The following is a 21097-nucleotide window of genomic DNA, read 5'->3' as shown; positions in this document are numbered from 1 at the left end:
GTTGTCAGCAAAGGATAAGGTAGCCATTAATTTTCTCAGCAGATCACCTCCTAATAGGGGCACTGGCCAGTCAGGTATGTATAAAAACTGATGTATTCAATATAACGTCATGACCTCCTATTGTACATTTATGGGGAAGACAGAATGCCTGTTTGGCCTGTGTTCCTGTATAATGTCAATTCTACAGGTGGAGAGTGACGCTACTGGCCGTGTCACCACTGAGTGTCCAGCCTTTGTATCAATCAGAAAGTCCATCTTCTGGTCCCCTACCTCTATGCGGACTATAGACTCAGCGGGGTCCCCTGAGTCTGGTCACCCTCAGTCCAAGAGGGTCTCCCCAGCTATGTTGTACAGTGTGCCTTCCCCTTGGGGGGCAGCTGGTAAGCACACCTCCCCCTTGTCCCAGTTGGGACATTTATTTTTCCAGTGTTCAGTTCCCCGGCAGATGGCACACTGATCACGTTGCAGGGGAGCTCTGCCCAACTGCCCTTTCCTGCCCTTGCCTGCCCTTGCCTGTTTTTCTGTTTTCAAAGAGGGGAAATTTTCCTTTTCTCTTCTGTTGAAGAGCTGCTGCTATGAATTCTGCCTTTTTCTGCATTCAGTGCTCATCTTCCTTTCTGCTTGTAATCCCCCTGTTCACATAGACTTTATTGGCTACTTCTAGGAGTTGAGATATATTCATTTCTGAAAAGCTTTCTAATTTCTGGAGTTTCTTTTTTATATCTCCTGTACTCTGGCTGACAAAGGCCATATTAACCATTCTTTAGTTCTCTGGATTCTCTGGGTCAAAAGGGTATAGATTATGTAGGTCTCACACAATCTCTCATAAAAGTCACCCAGACTTTCATCTTTCCTCTGCAAAGCCTCTTGCCACTTTGTTGATATTAGTGGCCTTCTGGCCTCTGTTCTATAGGCCTTGAAGAAGCACCTCCCTGTAATTCCTGAGCTGTCTCAAGCCCTCCTCTTCATTTGGGTCCCACTTAGGATCCTCTCCTGGTATCTAGACCCTTGCATATTCCTGGGGATTCTGGTGTTCCTCAGGAGCATTCTCCTCTAGCCATTTAATTGCTGCATGTATTATCCAGTGTCTTTCTTCTGTGTTTAGCAGAGTGAGGAGCAGTTGATGGCAGTCTGCCCACATAGGATTGTGGGTCTGGAATATGGATTGCATGAGATCTATTAGGGCCTGAGGATTTTCTGTGTAAGAGGGAGTGTGGTGCTTCCAATTGAGGAGGTTGGTGGTGGTGAAAGGTTGATACACCAGCTCTCGTCCTTCTACTATATTCCCTTGCTCATCTGCATACCAGGCATTGTTTTTGAGCATAACCTCCCAGCTAGGGGGAGGAAAGCCTGGGCCTGATTCTGGTGGTGCAGCGGGAATTACCTCTAGCTCGGGCTCGGGCAAGTTTATGCTGGGACCTGATATATCTGGCGATGATGGGCCTGAGTCAGTGGCAGTCACTGGGGTGGACAGAGAGTCAGGTATGGATGGGTGGAGCCTCGCTGGTATGCAAGGTGGAGGAGCCAGAGTTTCTGCTTCTTCTGTTTCACTAGGGGTTAAAATTTCTGGCGGTGGCTGCTGCAGTGGCTCTCTGGGTCTGGTGGAATGCTTCCCTGCCTTAGCTACTAATACTGTAGAAGCTTGACCTTAAAGCCAAATGGGAGGGTGCAAAACTAGTGTAAGCCAGTGTCTATGTAGGGAAACTGGTTGGGGAGTCCCGGATCTCTAGTGACTCCCTGCCACACCTTCTGTACAACAGACTTATCCAAGCTTCCTTCAGATGGCCACCTCCCAAAAAGTGGGCCATTCTAACTCACACAAGGTCCTCAATTTCCCTGGGTACATAAAAACCCCATAATCCCCTGAGAATTCTTTCATAAAATTCTTGACCATTATGGCTAAAGGAGTGGGTTTCCCCTGTGAACTTCCCATTCCTCCCACGACAGACAACAATCACACCACAAGAAAGAATAGGGGAATGGGAGGGGAAACTTGGAGGGGACACTACTCGCTTCAGTCCATCACCAGCCACTCTCTTCGCGGGAATGGTGGGCCCTCTTGGCTTATGGCAGGCTGATATAAACCATCAGCATGCAATTCTACCTCTCAGCTGTATGAGGTGCCCTATGGAACTGTGGTTCAGGACCCAAAACTCGCTTCAGCCCTGTGGGGGAGAGTCAGAACCCTCTCCCGGTGTCCATCTCATTCACTCTGCACTCACTCTCTTTTACACAATCTCCCACACACCAGTGTAAGGTGACGAGTCACCACTCCTAACCTTGTGGGATTCATTCCCCACAACCAGTGGAGGGTGACAAGTCACCACTACGTGGGACCACTCCCCACAACCAGTGTAGAGTGCACAGTCACTGCTCCCAACCTATGGAGGGCAATTACTGACTCTCCGGAGGGTGATCAGGCCTTCCTTCTATCCAGAAGGGCAGGACCTCAGCTAGCTACCCTTTCCCAGTATGCCTTACCGTGCTTCAGACACGTCTCTGTTCCCATTCCTTTGTTATCTGAATCTTGCTGGGAACCTAAGATGGAAATTCCCCTTTCTGCCCTGTGAGGTGCCCACACAGGAAAATTCTCAGTGCGCACTCAGCAGGAACATCTACAGGACCATTAGGGGGCTCTTCCAAATGTGGGTGTCTCTCCTCCTTGCTTCCCAGCCAATGCACCAAAATCTGTAGCAGGAAGCGACCCATCGAAGGATAGATACTCAGATAACTCAATCAATAAAGGAAGGAGAATTTATTAAGCTGGCGGAGCACGTGGGATTATAGCTCCAAAACATGGGATTCCCGAATTTGATTTTCTTACAGGTTATATACCTTTACAGTATCTAAGCAATGTGCATGTGATTTCTTTGTTTAAGGTTTCCCAGTACTCAAGGAGAGGGGAGTAAAAGCTTTAGTGAGGTAAACAAGGGGGGAGAGGTTCCCAGATCACTGGCCATAGTTACATACAGATCTTGCTGTTCCTGATTTGTATTGTAACTATAGGATATAGATAATTAATCACTGGCTGACTCGGTTACCCCAGCTGGTTCCTTTCCCTTGTATTCTTTTTGTTTCTTCCTTCTCAGGGAAGAGAATGCCTACCCCTCCTTCCACACCAACACAAAAGTATTAAGTAATGAAACCTCCTTTTTTTTTTTTATCTTCCCTCCTTCCTTTCTTCCTTCTTTCCTTCTTTATTTGTCCTCTTTTTCTAAAAAATAAAATAAAAAATGAAACTTTGAGGAAAAGGCATTTTGGACCAAAGACCTGTACTTTTGTGTAGAGCCAAATAGATATTTTGTAGTCTTTGAGTATTTTTATTAAATACATTTTTGTTTGTTTGTTTATTTGTTTTGTTTTTTATTATTCAGTAAAAGGAGAGGAGGCAGAGAGATAAAACTCCCACATGTGCCCTGACCAGGATCCACCTGGCAAGCCCACTAAGGGATGATGCTCTGCCCATATGGGTCATTGTTTTATTGCTCAGCAACCAAATTCTTCTTAGTGCCTGAAGTGGAGGCCATGGAGCCATCCTCAATGCCTGGGGCCAACTGTCTCCAATTAAGCCATGGCTGTAGGGGGGGAAGATAGATAGATAGATAGATAGATAGATAGATAGATAGATAGATAGAGAAAGAAGTGAGAGGGGGAGGGTTGGAAAAGCAGATAAGTGCTTCTCCTGTGTGCCCTGACTAGGAATGAACCTGGGACATTCACATGCCAGGCTGAGAAATGGGCCAGGGCCTAAACACATATTTTCCTTGCAAATTTACAAGAGAAATTACATAGGCCAAATGTAATTGTACCATAATTAAGATCTCACGCAAAGAGAATATCTATATATAGAAAAAGTGATAAGCTAAGAGATAAATAAATGTACCATAAGATCTAAATATTTGTTATAATAATCCCAATTTATTATAATCAGATATATAAATGGAACAAAATCACTGTTTTTCAAACTGAGGCTCAAATTGGATGAAATTACAAAATAGATGTTTGATTTTTTAGGACATATGCTGTGATTATTTACTTAATGCATCACCTTGACCAAGCTAAATGATACCCAGTTAACTGGTAAACCATTATTTCTGGGTGTGTCTGTGAGAGTGTTACTGGAAGAGATTAACATGTGAATCAGTACACTAAGAAAACAGATGGCTCTTATCACTGTAGGCAGGGGTCATCTAATTTAATGGTCCCCAACCTTTTTTGAGCCATGGACTGGTTTAATGTCCAGAAAATATTTTCACGGACCAGCATCTAGGGTGGGATGGATACATGTATCATCTGACAGAGACAAGCATCAAGAGTGAGTCTTAGACGGATGTAACAGAGGGAATCTAGTCATTTTTTTAAAATAAAACATCGTTCAGACTTAAATATAAATAAAACAGAAATCATGTAAGTTATTTATTCTTTCTCTGTGGACTGGTACCAAATGGCCCATGGACTGGTACCAGTGTGCGACCCAGGGGTTGGGGACCACTGATCTAATCCACTGAAGGCACAAAGAGAACAAAATAGTGCAGAAATAGCAAATTCTTTTTCTCTTTTTGGGTTGTGATGTCCTTATTCTCTTGTCCTTGGACATAAGAGCTGCTAGTTCTCAGGCCTTGAATTGGGAGTTATATCATTGACTTTCCTACTCCTCTGGCCTTTAGACTTGCTCTGAATTATACCACCAGCTTTCCTGGTTCTCTAGCTTGAAGATGGCAGGTTGTAGGATTTCTTGTTCTCCAAAACCACATGAGCCAATTTCTATAATAAATTTTCTCATATATTTATCTATATATATAGTCTATTTGGAAAATGGTTTCAGTGTAAAAGGATGGAAAAATAAATATTTGGAAACTAATGGTTGAATACCTACAATAATATTAGTAATTATACAAAAGTATAATTGCTACTACTAATAATAACAGGTATGAGTATTTTAATTTTAGCCTTTCTGGTTGGTGTGGGGTCTTAGTCTGTATTTCTGTGATGACTGCATATATAATCTAGTATAAAGTATAGGGGAAGGCAACACATTTAGGCAGGATCACTTTTCTAGCTCAGTGCTCAGTGATCCAATGCAATGTTAAATGTCTACATGAGACTTTAAGAGAGTGAACTGTTGTACCTAAACCCAAAATGTCAGAGAAGAAAATATTTGAGGTAGATTTAACCCTTCAAAGAAAGAGTTCTGGAGAAGGTGGGGTTTAAATTGAAATTGAAGATAGTTAATGTGTTGGGCTTAGAAAATAAAAGACAATAAACCAGGGAGACACTGAGTAAAACTAAGAAATAGCGTGTTTGTTAGAATGGTGTATTTTTAAGCAGTCTTGCTTTTCTCCTAAGTTCCTGGTAATTTGAAGGGTCCTCTGTGAGATCTGTATGGTTGGATCAGGACTTGGAACACCGTAACATAGTTCATTGAATGACAAGTAAATGAGCTGTGGAATTTGAAGTGCTGATTCAGCATATTTCCAATAGGATTAATCTTAGTATAAGAAGAGACAAGAGAACTTGCTTTTACTCTGTGTGTGTTGCCCAAGAAGAGGTTATGAGAGCACACAGTGAAACAGCAGTTACCAACAGGCCTGGAAGAGAGGCCTCACCACAAATTGACTTTGTTGTCCCCCAGATCTTGAACTTTTGGCTTCCAGACTGTGAGAAAATGAATGTCTGTCATTGTTGGTCAAATAAATTTTAAAATATGATATATATGTTTGCTCACTTATAGTTTGTATTGGGTGTGGGACACAGGCTATAAGCAGGCCAGGTCATTATAGCATAAGACTTAGTTTTAAGACTAAGATTTTACCCACACCCTTGACTGATTGCATGATGTGGGGTGGAGCACTCTCATGAGGAATCCCATTATGCCTCAGATAAGTGACTTGTATCAGAGACTTTGTTATTTGTATATTGGATTAAAGGTTTTGATTTCTACACTATAAAATGGGGGCAGACCGGGAGCTTGTTTTCTTGATGCCTGAGATTAGCATTAGAGGAGAGAGCAGAGAAAGGAGAGCAGAGAAAGACCACCGGGAGGGGATGAGAAGCAGCCAAGATGGCAGAGTGCTAAAGGAGAAGCCAGTTTGTGCAGAGTGAAAGGGGTGGAAAACAGAGGTAAAAGACTGGTTAGGTTAGAAACCTTTGATTCTAGGAAACTCGGATAAGTCAGTAGCTTTGTGAGCGCTGAATGAGTGGGTTTTGGAGCCCAGTGTGTGTTTTTACTTGCCCACTGGGTGCAAGCTAGGATTAAAGCTAATGGCCCACCAGTTCTTGGCTCCGTTGTTTCATTACCATCTGTCCAAATCAAATGCGAACCTGCACTGGCCAGGCAGCTGTGATGGTGGCTGCGGCTACTGGCTTTACAGTCATTTAAGCCACCTAGTCTAGGGTGTTTTATTGTGGCAACCCAAGCTGACTGACACACACAGTTCCTCTATAAAACAATAAGTAAACCTGGAAATAATATGTCAGAAATCAACTTTTCTTTTTTCAGAACTCTGGAACTAACCAAAAGCTTGTAATAACCATGAGAACACCTAATCAGAAAAAAGAAAGAAAAAAAAGAAAGAAGAACAGCTGAATTTAAGAACAGTGAGCTTTGCAGTATTTTGACTTAACCTTTATATTCAGCTCAGTGGTTACCTTGGAAGTAACAGCCTGCATCCCCTTAATAGTACTGGACAAGGGAGCAGAATGGACTTCATTAGCAAAGACACATTCAGCTTGGAACCCACATGGATGAGCTACAACTTATTGAAGATGGAGTGAAATCCATGTCTATTCTTATTCCTTCTATTTAAGGATTAATGTTTCTGACCTTGTTGAGGTGACTATATTGCAGAATCCATGGTACTTCATCACAGAGTTAAGCACACATTTGGCTTAGGAGTCAGGGAAGTTGAAGATGGATTGATGGGAAAGTAGAGCAATTGATGGCCTATCTGCAGATTTTCCTCATGGCCCACTCAACCTTGAACCATACAAGAAAGGCCATTCTGAAAGTGTAGTGCAGTCTAGACAAGTTAAATTGTTACAAAGCTATATCATATTGAGATTTTCATATTTGAGAAATTTTCATATTTGAGAAAGAAAAAATCATCAGAACATAAAATAAGAGAAAAAATAGACAAGAGAAATAGATCCAATAGTCCCACAGTTGATTGAGGTAGTGAAATTAGCTGATAAGTTTCAAATAACTGTAACTAATTTGTTCAAGCATATAGAGGAAGAGTTATATATATCACTATAGTTGGGAATCTAAAATAAAAAAATACTTAAGATTTCTATAAGAAAAAAATATAACTTATGAAAAAAATTATTAAAAGAGTTTAGCAGCATATTAGACCTGAAAAACACAGAATATATAAACTGCAAGACTCTATAATTGCAAATATTCAAACTGAAGAATAGAATATAAAGAAAAAAGGATAGAGAGATAAGAGACACAATGAAAAGATATAACATACACATAACTAGACACACAAATGGAAAAGAGCATGATACTGAAAAGCTACTTGAAGAAATAATGGTTGGAATTTTACTTTTAAATTCACGTATTCAATAAGGTATGTGAAACTCAAGCAGGATAAATATAACTAAAACCATACCAAACACATTAGAAACAGACTATGAAAAACAAGTTGAAGTAAAAATGTTTAAGGTAACCTGAGAATAAAACATATTGTCTTCACATAAGCAATAAAAGAGATCACTAACTTTTTAACATATAATACAAAAAACACAAAACAATGAAAGTAACTCTGGAAGGAAATAAGTTCTAATTAAGTTTCTTTTAAGTGACAATATTTTTTTTAAATGTAGCTTAAATAAATATGATTATATCAAATCTGAGAGAAGCAATTTTACTTTAGATTAAAAGGATATGGTCAAATACCAAGATGTCCTGGTTTTTGAATAAAATTCAAAACAAGGTTATATTGGCCCTGGCCAGGTAGCTTAGTTGGTTAGAGCATTGTCCTGATACACAAGGTTATGGGTTGGATCCCTGATCAGGGCACATAAGAGAATCAACCAATGAATGTAGTAAATAAGTGGAACAACAAATCAATATTTCTATTTTACTCTGTCTCTTTAAAACTTAAAAAGAACAACAACAAAGAAACAAGCAAGGAAAGCTCAATCTGCATAGATTTTTTTTTTTTTTTAAACAAGAGTATGAGGGTAGACAGGGACAGAGAGGAAGGGAGAGAGATGAGAAGCATCAATTTGTAGTTGCAGCACTTGAGCTGTTCATTGATTGCTTTCTCATTTGTGCCTTGGCGGGGGGGGGGGGGGCTCCCGCCAAACCTGTGTCCCCTTGCTCAAGCCAGTGACCTTGGGCTTCAATCCAGAAACCTTTGGGCTCAAGCCAGCAACCATGGGATCATGTCTATGATCCCATGCTCAAGCTTGTAATCTTGCACTCAAGCTGGTGAGCCCTTGCTCAAGTCAGTGACTTCAATGTTTTGAACCTGGGTCCTCAGCATCCCATCCATTGCTCCACCACCTGATGCTGCATGGATTTTTGTAAACCAGTATTTATCCTTCAAGTTTTCTAGTTTTTCAGAAAACCTGTCTCCCTGATATTTACTGTGTGGAAGCTGGAAGCATAGTGTGGCTAAAATATCTACATATTCCCATTATATTCTCTTGAACAAATGCTCTCCAATTTGTAATATAAAATGATCAACAAAATTATGCAGAGGTTAAATTTTGCTGTATATCTCTTTGTTTAAAGTATTCATTTGTTTGCCAATTAAGCCAAATATTTGATAAACATTTCTTCTTTTTACTTACCCAGACACAACTATTCAGAATTTTGTGTGCAGTCTGTGTTTTGTGGGTATTGTGTATGTGTATTTATAAGTATATATTTCATTGTTAATCCAAATTCGGAGGGACCCGAATTATGGAAGACAGTAGCAAGGTCCGTCGTTTACACATTAAAGTTTTATTGTCTAGCTTGGCCAAGCGGCGGGAACTCTGACAGAAATCTGACGGAGAGCACGTTGGCCCTTTGTTCTACTTAGTTTTTATAGTTTTGTAAGTGGGAAGTACAGAAGCAAAAATTGCAATTAGGAGCCCCTTACCGCTATTGGTTATAGTCCTATGTCCTTTAACATGATAGGACCACGTTCAATTTGCAAACCATACATCATTTTGGAGAAAACAAAATTTACAAGTCAACACAATGGTAGAAAGATATCTCTTTACATATTAAAAGGCCTTCCTATATTTTCTAGTGTTCATCCGCCATCTCTCTGTCCAGAGTCAGACGTATTAACCACATGCATTTACATAAGAGAGGTAGTTTCCGTGGGGACAAATGCCCGCAAATGGCTCATAATTATAAGAAAAGGTTTATTTTGGCTTTTCCCTTCCTGCACCTGGCTAGCCATTCACTCCTTTCCCCACAGGTGTGGTGGAATGTCAGGGAATCTATGCTTTCCTTCCCTTTTCATTTACAATACAATGGCAAGAGCCATCCTGGTTATGCTAATCACACAGTACAGAGACTATTCTCACAATTTCTCTGCACACCTTAACCCAAATTAATAAAATGTTCTCCAAGCCTCCTAAAATATTAATATTAATTCTGTAGCCTTTTGGTACTTTACAACATCTGCAGGTGAAGTGGCTCAGTGGCTCCTCATCATATTTTTAAATTTTATATTATTTCAAATTTATCACTACTACTAAACCTGAGTTATTTTTTCTAAGCTGTATTTGTTTTCAACATTATGTGTTGATGTACATTTTTCTAAGATGTAACTGTGTATTTACTCAACAGTATCTGTTGCTATAAACTGAATGTTGGTGTCGCTCAATTCCAAGTTCATTTTTTGTAACCAAGTCCCCAATGTGAGGATGTCTGTAGATGGAGCCTTTAGGATGTGATTGGTCATGAGTGAAGCCCTCATAAATGGTACCATGCCCTTATAGAAGAGGCCCCAGGGAGCTACCTCAGCCATTTTATCATGTGGGGACACAGTGAAAACAGATATGTCTGTGAACCAGGAAGAGGACCTTAAGCAGACAATTTGTTGGAGCCTTGATTTTGAACTTCTTAGCCTCCAGAACATGGGGAAAACAAATTCCTATTGTTTATAAGCCACCCGGTCTATGGCCTTTGGTTATAGCAGCCTGATTGGACTGCAGTAAATGCTTAAGATATATACATTTTATTGAAAGAAAATTTACTTTATTATTATTTTCTGAGTTGAAAATAATAATATTGAAAAATAAATGTTCTCTCTGTCTTGCTCTTTCCTCTTTATAATTTTATTTGGAACCACAACAAATACTTTATCTAAGTAAAAGCATAAAAAACATTATGCTAAAATTTTTGTACTAATTATTAACAATTTCTATGTTGTTTTTAATAATTTATTTTCAAATCAGGAATGTATGATTTTCCATTTCCACAAATAATCACCAAAACTTGATGCTTTAAAATATTTGCTTGTTGACAGTGATAAAGTCTCATTATTTCAGATTTCATTTACCGTAAATGGTGATTTTTTTAAGAAACTTTTTACATATCAAGTTATTATATTTTATTTTACAAATAAACTTATTTAGCTTCAGATCCTGAAAAAAATGCTACACATATATTAAATCAGGTCAGTATATTAGGAACCCATAAAACAGTTACTATTTTTTGGTCTGCCAATTCCTGAACCCAGAGGCACATTAAAATCCTACTCAATGTTTATAGAATTGTATACTTTTACTTGCATTTCTTTAAATGTTGCCTTCCTAGATTTAAGAGTTTATTATCAGTGTATATGTACTATATAGAAATATTTAGAAAGTTTTAGTGTATGGTTCTTATTTTAATATTGTGAGTGACCCTTTAATATTTACTAATTTCTATTTAATTATATTTTCCCCAGTATTAATATCTTTTCACATATTTTTATAGAAGTTGCACAGTTTTCAATTTTTTTACTTTTATTGAATATATGCGAGTGACACTGGTTAACAAAATTATACAGGTTTCAGGTGCACAATCCTACAACACATCATCTATATATTCTATTGTGTTCACCCCCCCAGGTCAAACCTCTGTTCATCACCATTTATCCCCCCATATCCTCCTCCCCCTCCCCCCAGTTTTGTTCTTGCATCCTGTCATTATGTTTAGTTAGGTCTCTTGTACATATCACAGACTAAAGAGTAGCTTTCTTTTCATTACTGCTAGATATGACATTTAATTGATGTAGATTTATTTTTACTTTCAGAGAGTCCCATTTTACCATGTGGATTATTGGTTTTATTCCAGTTATTCCCCTAATTTGTTATCTTCTGATATCATTTTATCAGTATTAACAATGTTTTTACAAAAGCTACAAATGAGATGCAAATTTGAATATACAAATATATTTTATTTTCCCTCCACCTGGCAATTACTTGATTATATAAAATTGTGGCTCCATGGTTATTTTCTTCTGAGCTGTTAGCATATTGTTCCACTTTATGCCTTTGTCCAGAGTTCTAGATAAGACGTTTGGTACCTCTTTAATCTCTTATCTTCCTAAGAAATCTGCCAAAGAAACAAATTATATTCAAGGCAGTGTAAATTACATTTTATTAAAGACAAGTAGTTATAATGGAAACATGTTTGAGAACATATTGCTTTCCTTTGAGGTGCCAGAGACAACTTTGGAAAAAAACATGAGAAACAACTGTAATTTGATGTCATGACCTCAAATTCTTTAGCTTAAATCAATAAGAGGGAAATTTCTTCAGGGTGGAGCCTGAAAGGAATAAAGGAATTCTAGAAAGGAATCTGATTTAATTTGCATATTCTCTCTTTGCAGCTGAAAAAAAAGAGATACCTTAGTGAAACTTTAATCAAGAATTCCATCTCCCTCTCTCTTTCTCTCTCTGCACCCTCATAAACTGAGATAAGAGTAAATCAATATTTGCATAATAAAGGCTTTTGCACAATAAAACTGATAAGTTTGTCACAAGACACATCAGAAGTTGCAGTGGGTCTATGAATTTGTTCTTTAAAATTTTTCTAAATATTCATATTCAGCCTCCTGGAACTTGGAAACTTGTGAAACATAAAAGACATGGAATTGAAATAATCAAGTTTCAACATATGAAAAAGCTGAGCTCAGTCATTAAGTGGGCAAAGAAAGTAGCTACTAAAAAAGCAATGGGAATCATCATAAAACCCCAACATAAACTTGGTAGAATTAAAGTAAACGTTAAGCAGCTTGACCAGTCATGACACAGTAGATAGATCATTGACATGGGATGCTGAGATCCCAGGTTTGAAACCCCAAGGTCTCGTTGAGCACAGGGTTGTTGGCTTAAGCAAGTGGTCACTGGCCTGACTTGAGCACCCAGGTCAAGGCATGTATAAGAAGCAATTAATGGACAACCAAAATGCCACATCTATGAGTTGATGCTTCTTATCTTTCTCCCCTCCTGTCTCTCATGAGGAAAGAGAAAGAAAGAAAGAAAGAAAGAAAGAAAGAAAGAAAGAAAGAAAGAAAGAAAGAAAGAAAGAAAGAAAATATTAAGAAAAATCATAAGAAATATATTTGGGGAAATTATTTTGTCTTTGTAAAATACAATTGATTTAATTATGAGAGGTGTTTCATTTTTTTTATTTAAAAATCCAGCTTCTAATTTCTTTATTATTTTTTTTTATTTTTTTTTATTTATTGGGTGACATGGTTTGCCAAACCATACAGGTCTCAAGTGTTCAACTCAATATAACACCATCTACACACACATCATGCCCTGTCCCTGCCACACAAAGTCTCTTTCTGCCCACAATTCCCCCGTTTTGCCCTCCTCCCCCAAACCTCCACCCTCACTTTCCTTATAGCTATTGCTACTCTGTTGTCTGTATCCATGTCTTATGGTCATATGTTTTTCATTTCAATTTGTAGTCAGGTTTGATCATTTTTTTCAAAGTGAGAGGGAGGGAGGCAGAGAGACAGACTCCTGCATGCCTCCTGACTAGGATCACCCAGCAAGCCCCCTACAGGGTGATGCTCTGCCCTTCTGGAGCCACTCTTCTCTTGCTCAGCCACTGAGCTATTTTAGTGCCGGAGGTGAGGCCATGGAGTGCCCAGGGCTCGAGGCTGTAGAGAGAGAGAAAAGCAGGGGAAAGGGTAGAGAAGCAGATAGTTGCTTCTCCTGTGTGCCCTGACAGGGAATCAAACCCAGGACTTCCACATGGCATGACGATGCTCTACTGCTGAGCCAACTGGCCAGGGCCAGTTTGACTATTTACAATTTGGTTATGCTATCATGAGGTTGCTGCTATAAAACTCCATATTGTAATGTAAGACACATTAGTAGAGCATAAATGATGATAAATTGAGTAAGTTGGGTCTTTTCAGTTCACTGCATTGTGATATCTATAGTTTAAATCAATTAATGTATTGTCTTGATCTTTTTTTCCCATGCAATTCTGGGGAAAACAAGATAAAGACACTTGATAAAATCTTTAAATGGCTAAAGCATTTTTTCACTTGTCTCAATGGGATACCGAGGAGAAGCATTAAAAAATAGCCTTGCAGCTTTACAAACCTGAAAATAGAACTTGTTTCTTAGTAGCTCTGGTCTTCTCCACTATGAAAGAGAGTAAAACTTCTCCTTGACTCTGAACTTACTTTTAATTCTAATGGCTCAATAGGTAAAATGACTTGAGCAGAAGAAATAGGCTTTAAACTCCTTACTACTTCCCTCTATCATTAATCCATGCCTATGGACACTGGAATCAGGATGGGTGGTTGCTCTTGGTGGCAGAAACTTGGATTGGAAGCATATATCTGTATTCTAGGAAGCACACACGTGTCCCTTGCATTGGTTTAATCTCAACTGATACACTTTCTCAACTTTGCTGAGGTAATGAGGAATCTAACTCCAGGCCAAAATCTTTTTTGTAATCCCTATGTCTGACCACAGGAAATTGACCTCAGACTTTGTCAGGCCCTATGTGGAAAAGCTGTCCTCTCCACATCAGGCTTGGTGCACAGCCAATGCCTTGCAGTCTCCGCAGGGAGCTGCAGTCAAGGACCCTGTTCCCATCACACAGGCGGCCATGCGCATATGCACATCTGCATTCCTAGCCCAGGACTTCCTTTTGGAGACCTTCATACAGGTTCTTCAGCTGAGATGCTTCCCAGTCACCTCTTCTAAGATCCATTTTCCTTTCTTTCCTTGGCGGGGGGGTGGTGGTGGGGGGGTGAGGGCTGTCTTGAGTAAATTATTCTCCTCCACTCAACTCAGTACTTTCCTATTCCTAGTCCTTCTCTGTCTCTCTTTCTTCTCCTTACCCCTACAGACCACACCCCACTCCATAAAGCTGCAAAGCCTTTCTTTCAGTACTCCCTTTTTACAAGACACAAATTTTCCCAGATGTAATGCATGTCATTTCACCCTGGCCCAGAACTGTTTCATGGGGCAAATTAAAATGGGAGGGACCAGCACTATTTCCCTTCTTGGCTTCTACCATACAGGTATATGAAGGCTTGTTACTTTCAGTTTTGCTTTTTGTCCTAATTGATCACCTCACATCTGGCTGTTCTCCACAGATAGTATAGAGAAAGCCAAGAGTCAATTGATACAAAGATTGAACAAAAGTACCCATTTTTGTGGTTTTAGGTTGTGGGCCTTTTTTGTTTAAGTAAAAATAATTTCTCATGCCAGAATATAAAAACAGAGACTTAACTTCGACAGGAATCAGAAGGCCCTGTAGGGGGAGCTCTCTGGTGGCACAATTGGTTAGCATGAGGTACTTACACAGCAGTGTAGGACCCTGTGGTTTCCAGCCTAACCTGGAGGCTTGCATGTAACTCATTTTTTTTTTAAACCATCGTCACTCTATATTGTGGATTTGTATTGTGTATGGGAGGGGGGAATCTGGTAGTTAAGAATATATATTTAAATAACCTTACATGACTTTTTAGATGTAACTTTTTAGGATTGTAGTTACTAATGAAGCACAGTATCAAGTATTAAAATTTTTCTTCCGAGGTGAATAAATCCGCATTTCTTTCCCCTTTTATAAGATCATATTAGCACAATAAAGCCAGGACTTTCATTTCGTGGCCTTAGTTAGGAAATGTCTCAAAGTCATGTGCCTTCCTGTGAACGTGTTCAGACATGGTCCTGGTCCGCTTCTGTGGACATTGAAAAGTTATTGAAAGAGAAACTATAATATTAAGTTTTCAATTCTGACTTAGAGATCAAAATAGAAGAAAATATATCAGCCTTGCAAAACTCAGGCTAAAGAAAGCTTTAGTTAATGCTTCTGGATAAAAAAACAGCTGGGCCTTTGAAGCTTGTTTGAGAGAGTTGTCACATCATGAAGGCAAACTGAGATGGTTGTTGGAAGCTGAGGCAGTAACACTGGTACTTGTATTGATAGAAACACCAGGAGTTTCAAAGTCTCCAATCAGGAAACCGTTATATAGGGTATAGGTTTTTGTTTTGTTTTGTTTTTCTTTCTCCAGCTATAGAGGCACAAGGACTGGAAAAGTCACCTCTTGGGACATCCAGAGATCAGTCAGATGAATGATACCTCTGAGTTACCACCCTTCCCACTCCATTTACCTCTGAGTCTAAAGTAAGCAAAGGAAGTGATCATGGTGATGAAGACAATCAGAACACACAGGATCACAGTCATATCTTCCAACCACATAATATCCAATTCGAAATGTGGATCTGAAACAGGAACTGAAGAGAGATGCAAAAATTAGAAGGGCCCCAGGTTTATAATAGATTTACTCTTTATGTTCCTATTCCTCCATATTTCCAGGCTTATAAGGGGGTGGGGAAGAAGTAGACTGGGTCATGTAGATCAGTGGTCCCCAACCCCCGGGCCACTGACTGGTACCAGTTCGTTGGCCATTTGGTACCAGTCCGCAGAGAAAGAATAAATAACTTACATTATTTTTGTTTTATTTATATAAAATATATATTTAAGTCTGAACGATGTTTTATTTTTTATTTTTTATTTATTTTTTTTTTTTTACAGAGACAGAGAGAGAGTCAGAGAGAGGGATAGACAGGGACAGACAGACAGGAACGGAGAGAGATGAGAAGCATCAATCATTAGTTTTTCATTGCGCGTTGCAACACCTTAGTTGTTCATTGATTGCTTTCTCACATGTGCCTTGACCGCGGGCCTTCAGCAGACCGAGTAACCCCTTGCTGGAGCCAGCGACCTTGGGTTCAAGCTGGTGGGCTTCTTCTCAAACCAGATGAGCCCGCACTCAAGCTGGCGACCTCGGGGTCTCGAACCCGGGTCCTCCGCATCCCAGTCCGACGCTCTATCCACTGCGCCACCGCCTGGTCAGGCCGATGTTTTATTTTTTAAAAATGACCAGATTCCCTCTGTTACATCCGTCTAAGACTCACTCTTGATGCTTGTTTCAGTCACGTGATACATTTATTTGTCCTACACTAAAGGCCAGTCCGTGAAAATATTTTCTGACATTAAATAGGTCCGTGGCCCAAAAAAGGTTGGGGACCACTGATGTAGATGATCCTGCAGAGAAGGATGCTTGGGCTCAGTCTGGAAGGGGCTGTGTACAGGCAGATACATCTTCTTCCCTGGAGCAGCATGACACTTGATTTTGTTGGCCAGAAGTTGAGAGATAGATTGCCACATTGTGTCTTTACCTTTTTATCTGGTGTTGTAGGCTTTCAATAATTTTAAGACTTTTGATGGGTATGGTGAAACAAAATAGTCTAGATTAATGAGGAGAGTCTCTGAGGTGAAAGAGATCTTAAAATTCTCAAAAGTCACCTTCTCATCTGGAGCAAAATTCTCCTTTAAAGCATCCTTTATGGGTAATTCTAAAGTAGAAAACACCCCATCTTATACTATTGGTTGTTACATTTTGTAATGGCAGTACCATTGCCAACACTTAAAATATCTGTTTCATTACTGAACAGCTCTGCCTACTTTCCAATACCAACCGTAGTTTGCCTCACTGTCAGGGATTGTTCACTGACTCGTACTGAAGAGTTTCGGAACAGGCCTCCCAAAGATGTGCTACTTTGGCATGTGGATTATTTTCAGCTGAAGGACATGAGGACCCTGAAGCCTCAAGAGAAATTTTTATGTTTCTCTTCAAGAACTGAAATTGGGGTCTTGCCCATAATAGGAGTTATTACTAAGATAACCTGTTATGGCCTATCTATAGGGCAGCACAGACTTTTAATTACTGAATATTTGCTCTTCTTATGCTGTGACTTTTCCTTCTCCCCTCTGAAGCCCCAGGCATATTATTGTATTCCTAGCTCAGAGTGTCATATATACCTCATTTACCACTCTGTTTCTAAACCTCTCGTGGATGTGAGGTCTCCAACTCTCTTATGTGTGTGGGATTTTTCTATGTATGTATATAATTAGGTTTGCTTATTTTTCTCTTGTTAATGTCTTTTGTTAATTTAAAAATTAGACCAGCTGAAAGAACCTAGAAGGGTATAAAAATTCCCCTGGCATCTCCATCATATAGAGAAAGAAAGCCAGGATGGGGAAAATGGGGTACTGAGAGTCAAGGAGTCTTATATCCATGGCATTGAAATAGAAGTAACTGATGATATTATCATTAGAGAAGAGAAGGCTTATGAGGAATTATGGTTTCTGGCCTCACCTTTCATGTCATGGATATAAAGGAGCCAAAATATTCCATATGGTCTTAGACAGTGCAAATGGGGCATAATGTATTCACCTACTTAGTATCTACTTTCCCCTATAATTTGAGATAAATTATTTGTCCTTGATGAGGTCAGAGATTTATTTTATGATGGTAATGGAATGAATTTTTTTAAATGGCAATACTGTTCTGGGTACTGTAAAAAGGAATCAGAAAGTGAAGAGTCAGCAAGTCTCTCTGTGGGTCACATATATCTGTTTGTCTAACAGTAACATTTAGGAGAACTTCAAGCCTCTTCTCATTATGGATATAAAATAATTTAAAACCAAATAGAAGAAAAACTTGGAAATGAAATAGTCCAAAGTTGCTAAGAGTATTTACTCAGAAGAGTGTTTCTGTGTTTAATCTAAACCAGCATTATTTAATTTCCTTTCCTCTCTATATGACAGAAGCTGGCCCATGCTTAGAAGGCAGGTTAAGATCACGGTGGGATGCAAGTGAGGAAAGACAGGGCAGGACCTTAGGAAGGAGGGATGGAGGATGGCAAGCACATGCAGTCCAGTGTTCCTACCACATGAGGTCACCAGAGAAGGACTCAGGACAGAATCCCTAACTAGTGATAGTGACAATGATTAATAATAATCATAGCAAAGAATAATATTGTTTTTACTGTGTGCAATGCCAAGCTAAAGGATTTTGATATAGACAAATTTAATCTAAAATAATTGTCTAAAATATGTATATTTTATGATCTATATTTCACAGAGGAGGAAACTGCAGTTCAGAGACTAAATAACTTTCCCAAGCTCACACACAGGTAATGGTATAACCACAGGAGTCTGGGCTCTAGTCTGGCACTGATTCTGGGATATATGTGGTGTACATCTCTTTAAGTTTTCTCTGTCCGCCTGACCAGGCGGTGGCGCAGTGGATAGAGCGCCGGACTGGGATGCTGAGGACCCAGGTTCGAGACCCCGAGGTCGCCAGCTTGAACCCGGGCTCATCTGGTTTGAGCAAAAGCCCACCAGCTTGAACCCAAGGTCGCTGGCTCCAGCAGGGGGTTACTCGGTCTGCTGAAGACCCGCGGTCAAGGCACATATGAGAAAGCAATCAATGAACAACTAAGGTGTTGCAACGCGCAATGAAAAACTAATGATTGATGCTTCTCATCTCTCTCCATTCCTGTCTGTCTGTCCCTGTCTATCCCTCTCTCTGACTTGCTCTCTGTCTCTGTAAAAAAATAAATAAATAAAAAAGTTTTCTCTGTCCATAAACTTCACAGAAAACAGGCAAAGCAGATCATGTCTGTTGGAGATGTCAACGCTGGCTATCTCTTTTTCAAAGAAACAATTATCTGCATTTAGGAAAGCAATCTGATTTACTGTAAAATATTCAGAATAAGAGACCCATGATTCAAATCCCAGGAATAATCTTATTACTTGCCATATCAACTGATATGAGCTAATCAAATTTTATGTTCTTCTGTATCTGCATCACCGAGGTGGAGATGATTATAGACATTACATAAGATGTAACAGATTTAAAGTATACAACGGTTATGGAAGTTTCTGGCACTTCATATTTGTTAAATGAATTAGTGATTTCTCCATTGATAAACACCAAGAAGAAAATTAATCCAGAAAAGGCAGGGCAAACAGAAAGTTGGCTGTATAGAGAAGGAGGCTGCTAAGTGAGACATTTACAGAGGAAGCAATATTCTTAGGGGAAGTCTATTTTTAAAGAGGTCAGTAGCAATTAAATAAGAAGTTAGTAGATGGTCTGACTCTGGCCCTTCCTAATGATCAGCAGTTGTCAACATGTGGGTAGAATCCTCTGTGAGGACTTGGTTATAGGTTCTCAGGATAGAGCAAGCAAAAATAGACTTTTAATTTTGTGACTCATTCTTAAAGATTTCAGGTCAGCTTTGACAATGACAATGACAATGACACTGACTTGCAGCCTATCCTTGGGGCTTTGAGTTATCTCCTGGGAGCTTCACAAATCACTAGGTGCCCAGCTATATTGCTCTGCAGTGACTATTACATTTCACAAAATAGTTGTCTAAATCTCTCTCTTGTTATTTCCTTTTCATTTCTTTTCATAGCAGAACAGTACAGTTGTTGAAACAGAGGGCTGCAGAATCTAAATGTCTGAGCTGGAGTCCAAGCTCCACCATCACTTAGCTATGTAAATAAGCTATTCAACTTCTTTGTGTATCACCAATAAAACCTAATTCACTGAAGAATAAATATGGTTGACTATTGAAAGTCGGAGGATGGGGACGGAGTCCCCTGCACAGTTGAAAATCTGCCTATCACTTTAGACTCCTTCAAAATTTAACTACTGACAGCTTGTAGGTGATTATTAGCTTTACTGACCACATAAAAACTACACATATTTTGTATGTTATATGTATTATATACTGTATTTGTACAGTAAATATGCTAGAGAAATATATTAAGAAAATCATAGAAAAAATATACACATATTTTACATGTTTATAATCTAACTTTCTCTTATTTTCTTCAATATTTCTAGGCTACAAGTTTCACCTGGGAGCTTTTTCAAATTTTCACAAGTCTCTAAAAAAATTTCAATATATTTGTTGAAAAAAATTCTACATATAATTAGACCCATGAGGTTTCAACACATGTGTTCAAGGGTCAACTGTATATTAATCTTATAAAATTAATATTGCACACAATATATAATATATTACATATTATTATAGCATCTTGCTTATTTCTTCTGATACTGATGGATGTGGCTTTAAATCTGCTAACATAGTTAATATGCCAAACTCAAGTATGGACTTTCTTAGATAAAATGTAAAAAACATTTCCTGTATGGTTTGATTTAAGGTAATTCATGTCTTAATTTTACATGAGGAAATTACTAAATAAAGTCCTCTTTATGGTATAATCCAGCCCTACTTTATGACTTCCACATCATGGGTTTTTGGCTCGAGTTATATCTCCAGCCTATAATGAAGAATTTTCTTACCTGGCTGATCACTGCCTTATAAACATCATTTCCATGTGGATGTCGAAGATAGAGCTGAGGACACTTTTCAGATGCATTAGATTCAGTGACTCCAAAACTTATAAAATTTCCTTTTTAATTTCACCCTCAATGAGAGCCAAAGAGAAAGTTCAGTTTCAGGTGTCTATGCACACTACAAAATTGAGCAAATTCTGTGTGGACATGAAGTATTTTAAAAGGATCTTTCTCTTTGAATCAGTCTCTAACAGAAATCTTGTCTCCCAAAAGTTTAAGATTTACTGAATTACTACCCTGTTTCCCCCAAAATAAGATATCCCCTGAAAATAAGACATAGTGCAATTTTTTATGCTTAGAAATATAAGGTCTTCCCTGAAAATAAGACCTAGCACATCTTTAGAAGCAAAAATTAATATAAGACACTATCTTATTTTTAGGGAAATGGGTAGATT

General features: G+C 38.9%; 1 protein-coding gene across 1 annotated transcript in view; it reads right to left on the bottom strand.

Moving 5' to 3' along the window:
* Nucleotides 1–1000: 1000 nt before the first annotated feature.
* Nucleotides 1001–21097, bottom strand: part of LOC136330033 (selection and upkeep of intraepithelial T-cells protein 1-like) — a 60156-nt gene continuing 40059 nt past the window's right edge. The window contains exons 7-8 of the mRNA XM_066266553.1: nt 15592–15714; nt 1001–1647 (exon numbers count right to left, since the gene is read on the bottom strand). Of these exons, the coding sequence (XP_066122650.1) occupies nt 1001–1647; nt 15592–15714 (770 nt within the window). The remainder of the gene's footprint in view (nt 1648–15591; nt 15715–21097) is intronic.

Source organism: Saccopteryx bilineata, chromosome 3 (genome assembly GCF_036850765.1).
Source record: "Saccopteryx bilineata isolate mSacBil1 chromosome 3, mSacBil1_pri_phased_curated, whole genome shotgun sequence".
In the NCBI taxonomy this organism is placed as follows: domain Eukaryota; kingdom Metazoa; phylum Chordata; class Mammalia; order Chiroptera; family Emballonuridae; genus Saccopteryx; species Saccopteryx bilineata.
This window is presented reverse-complemented; position numbering and strand designations above follow the sequence as displayed.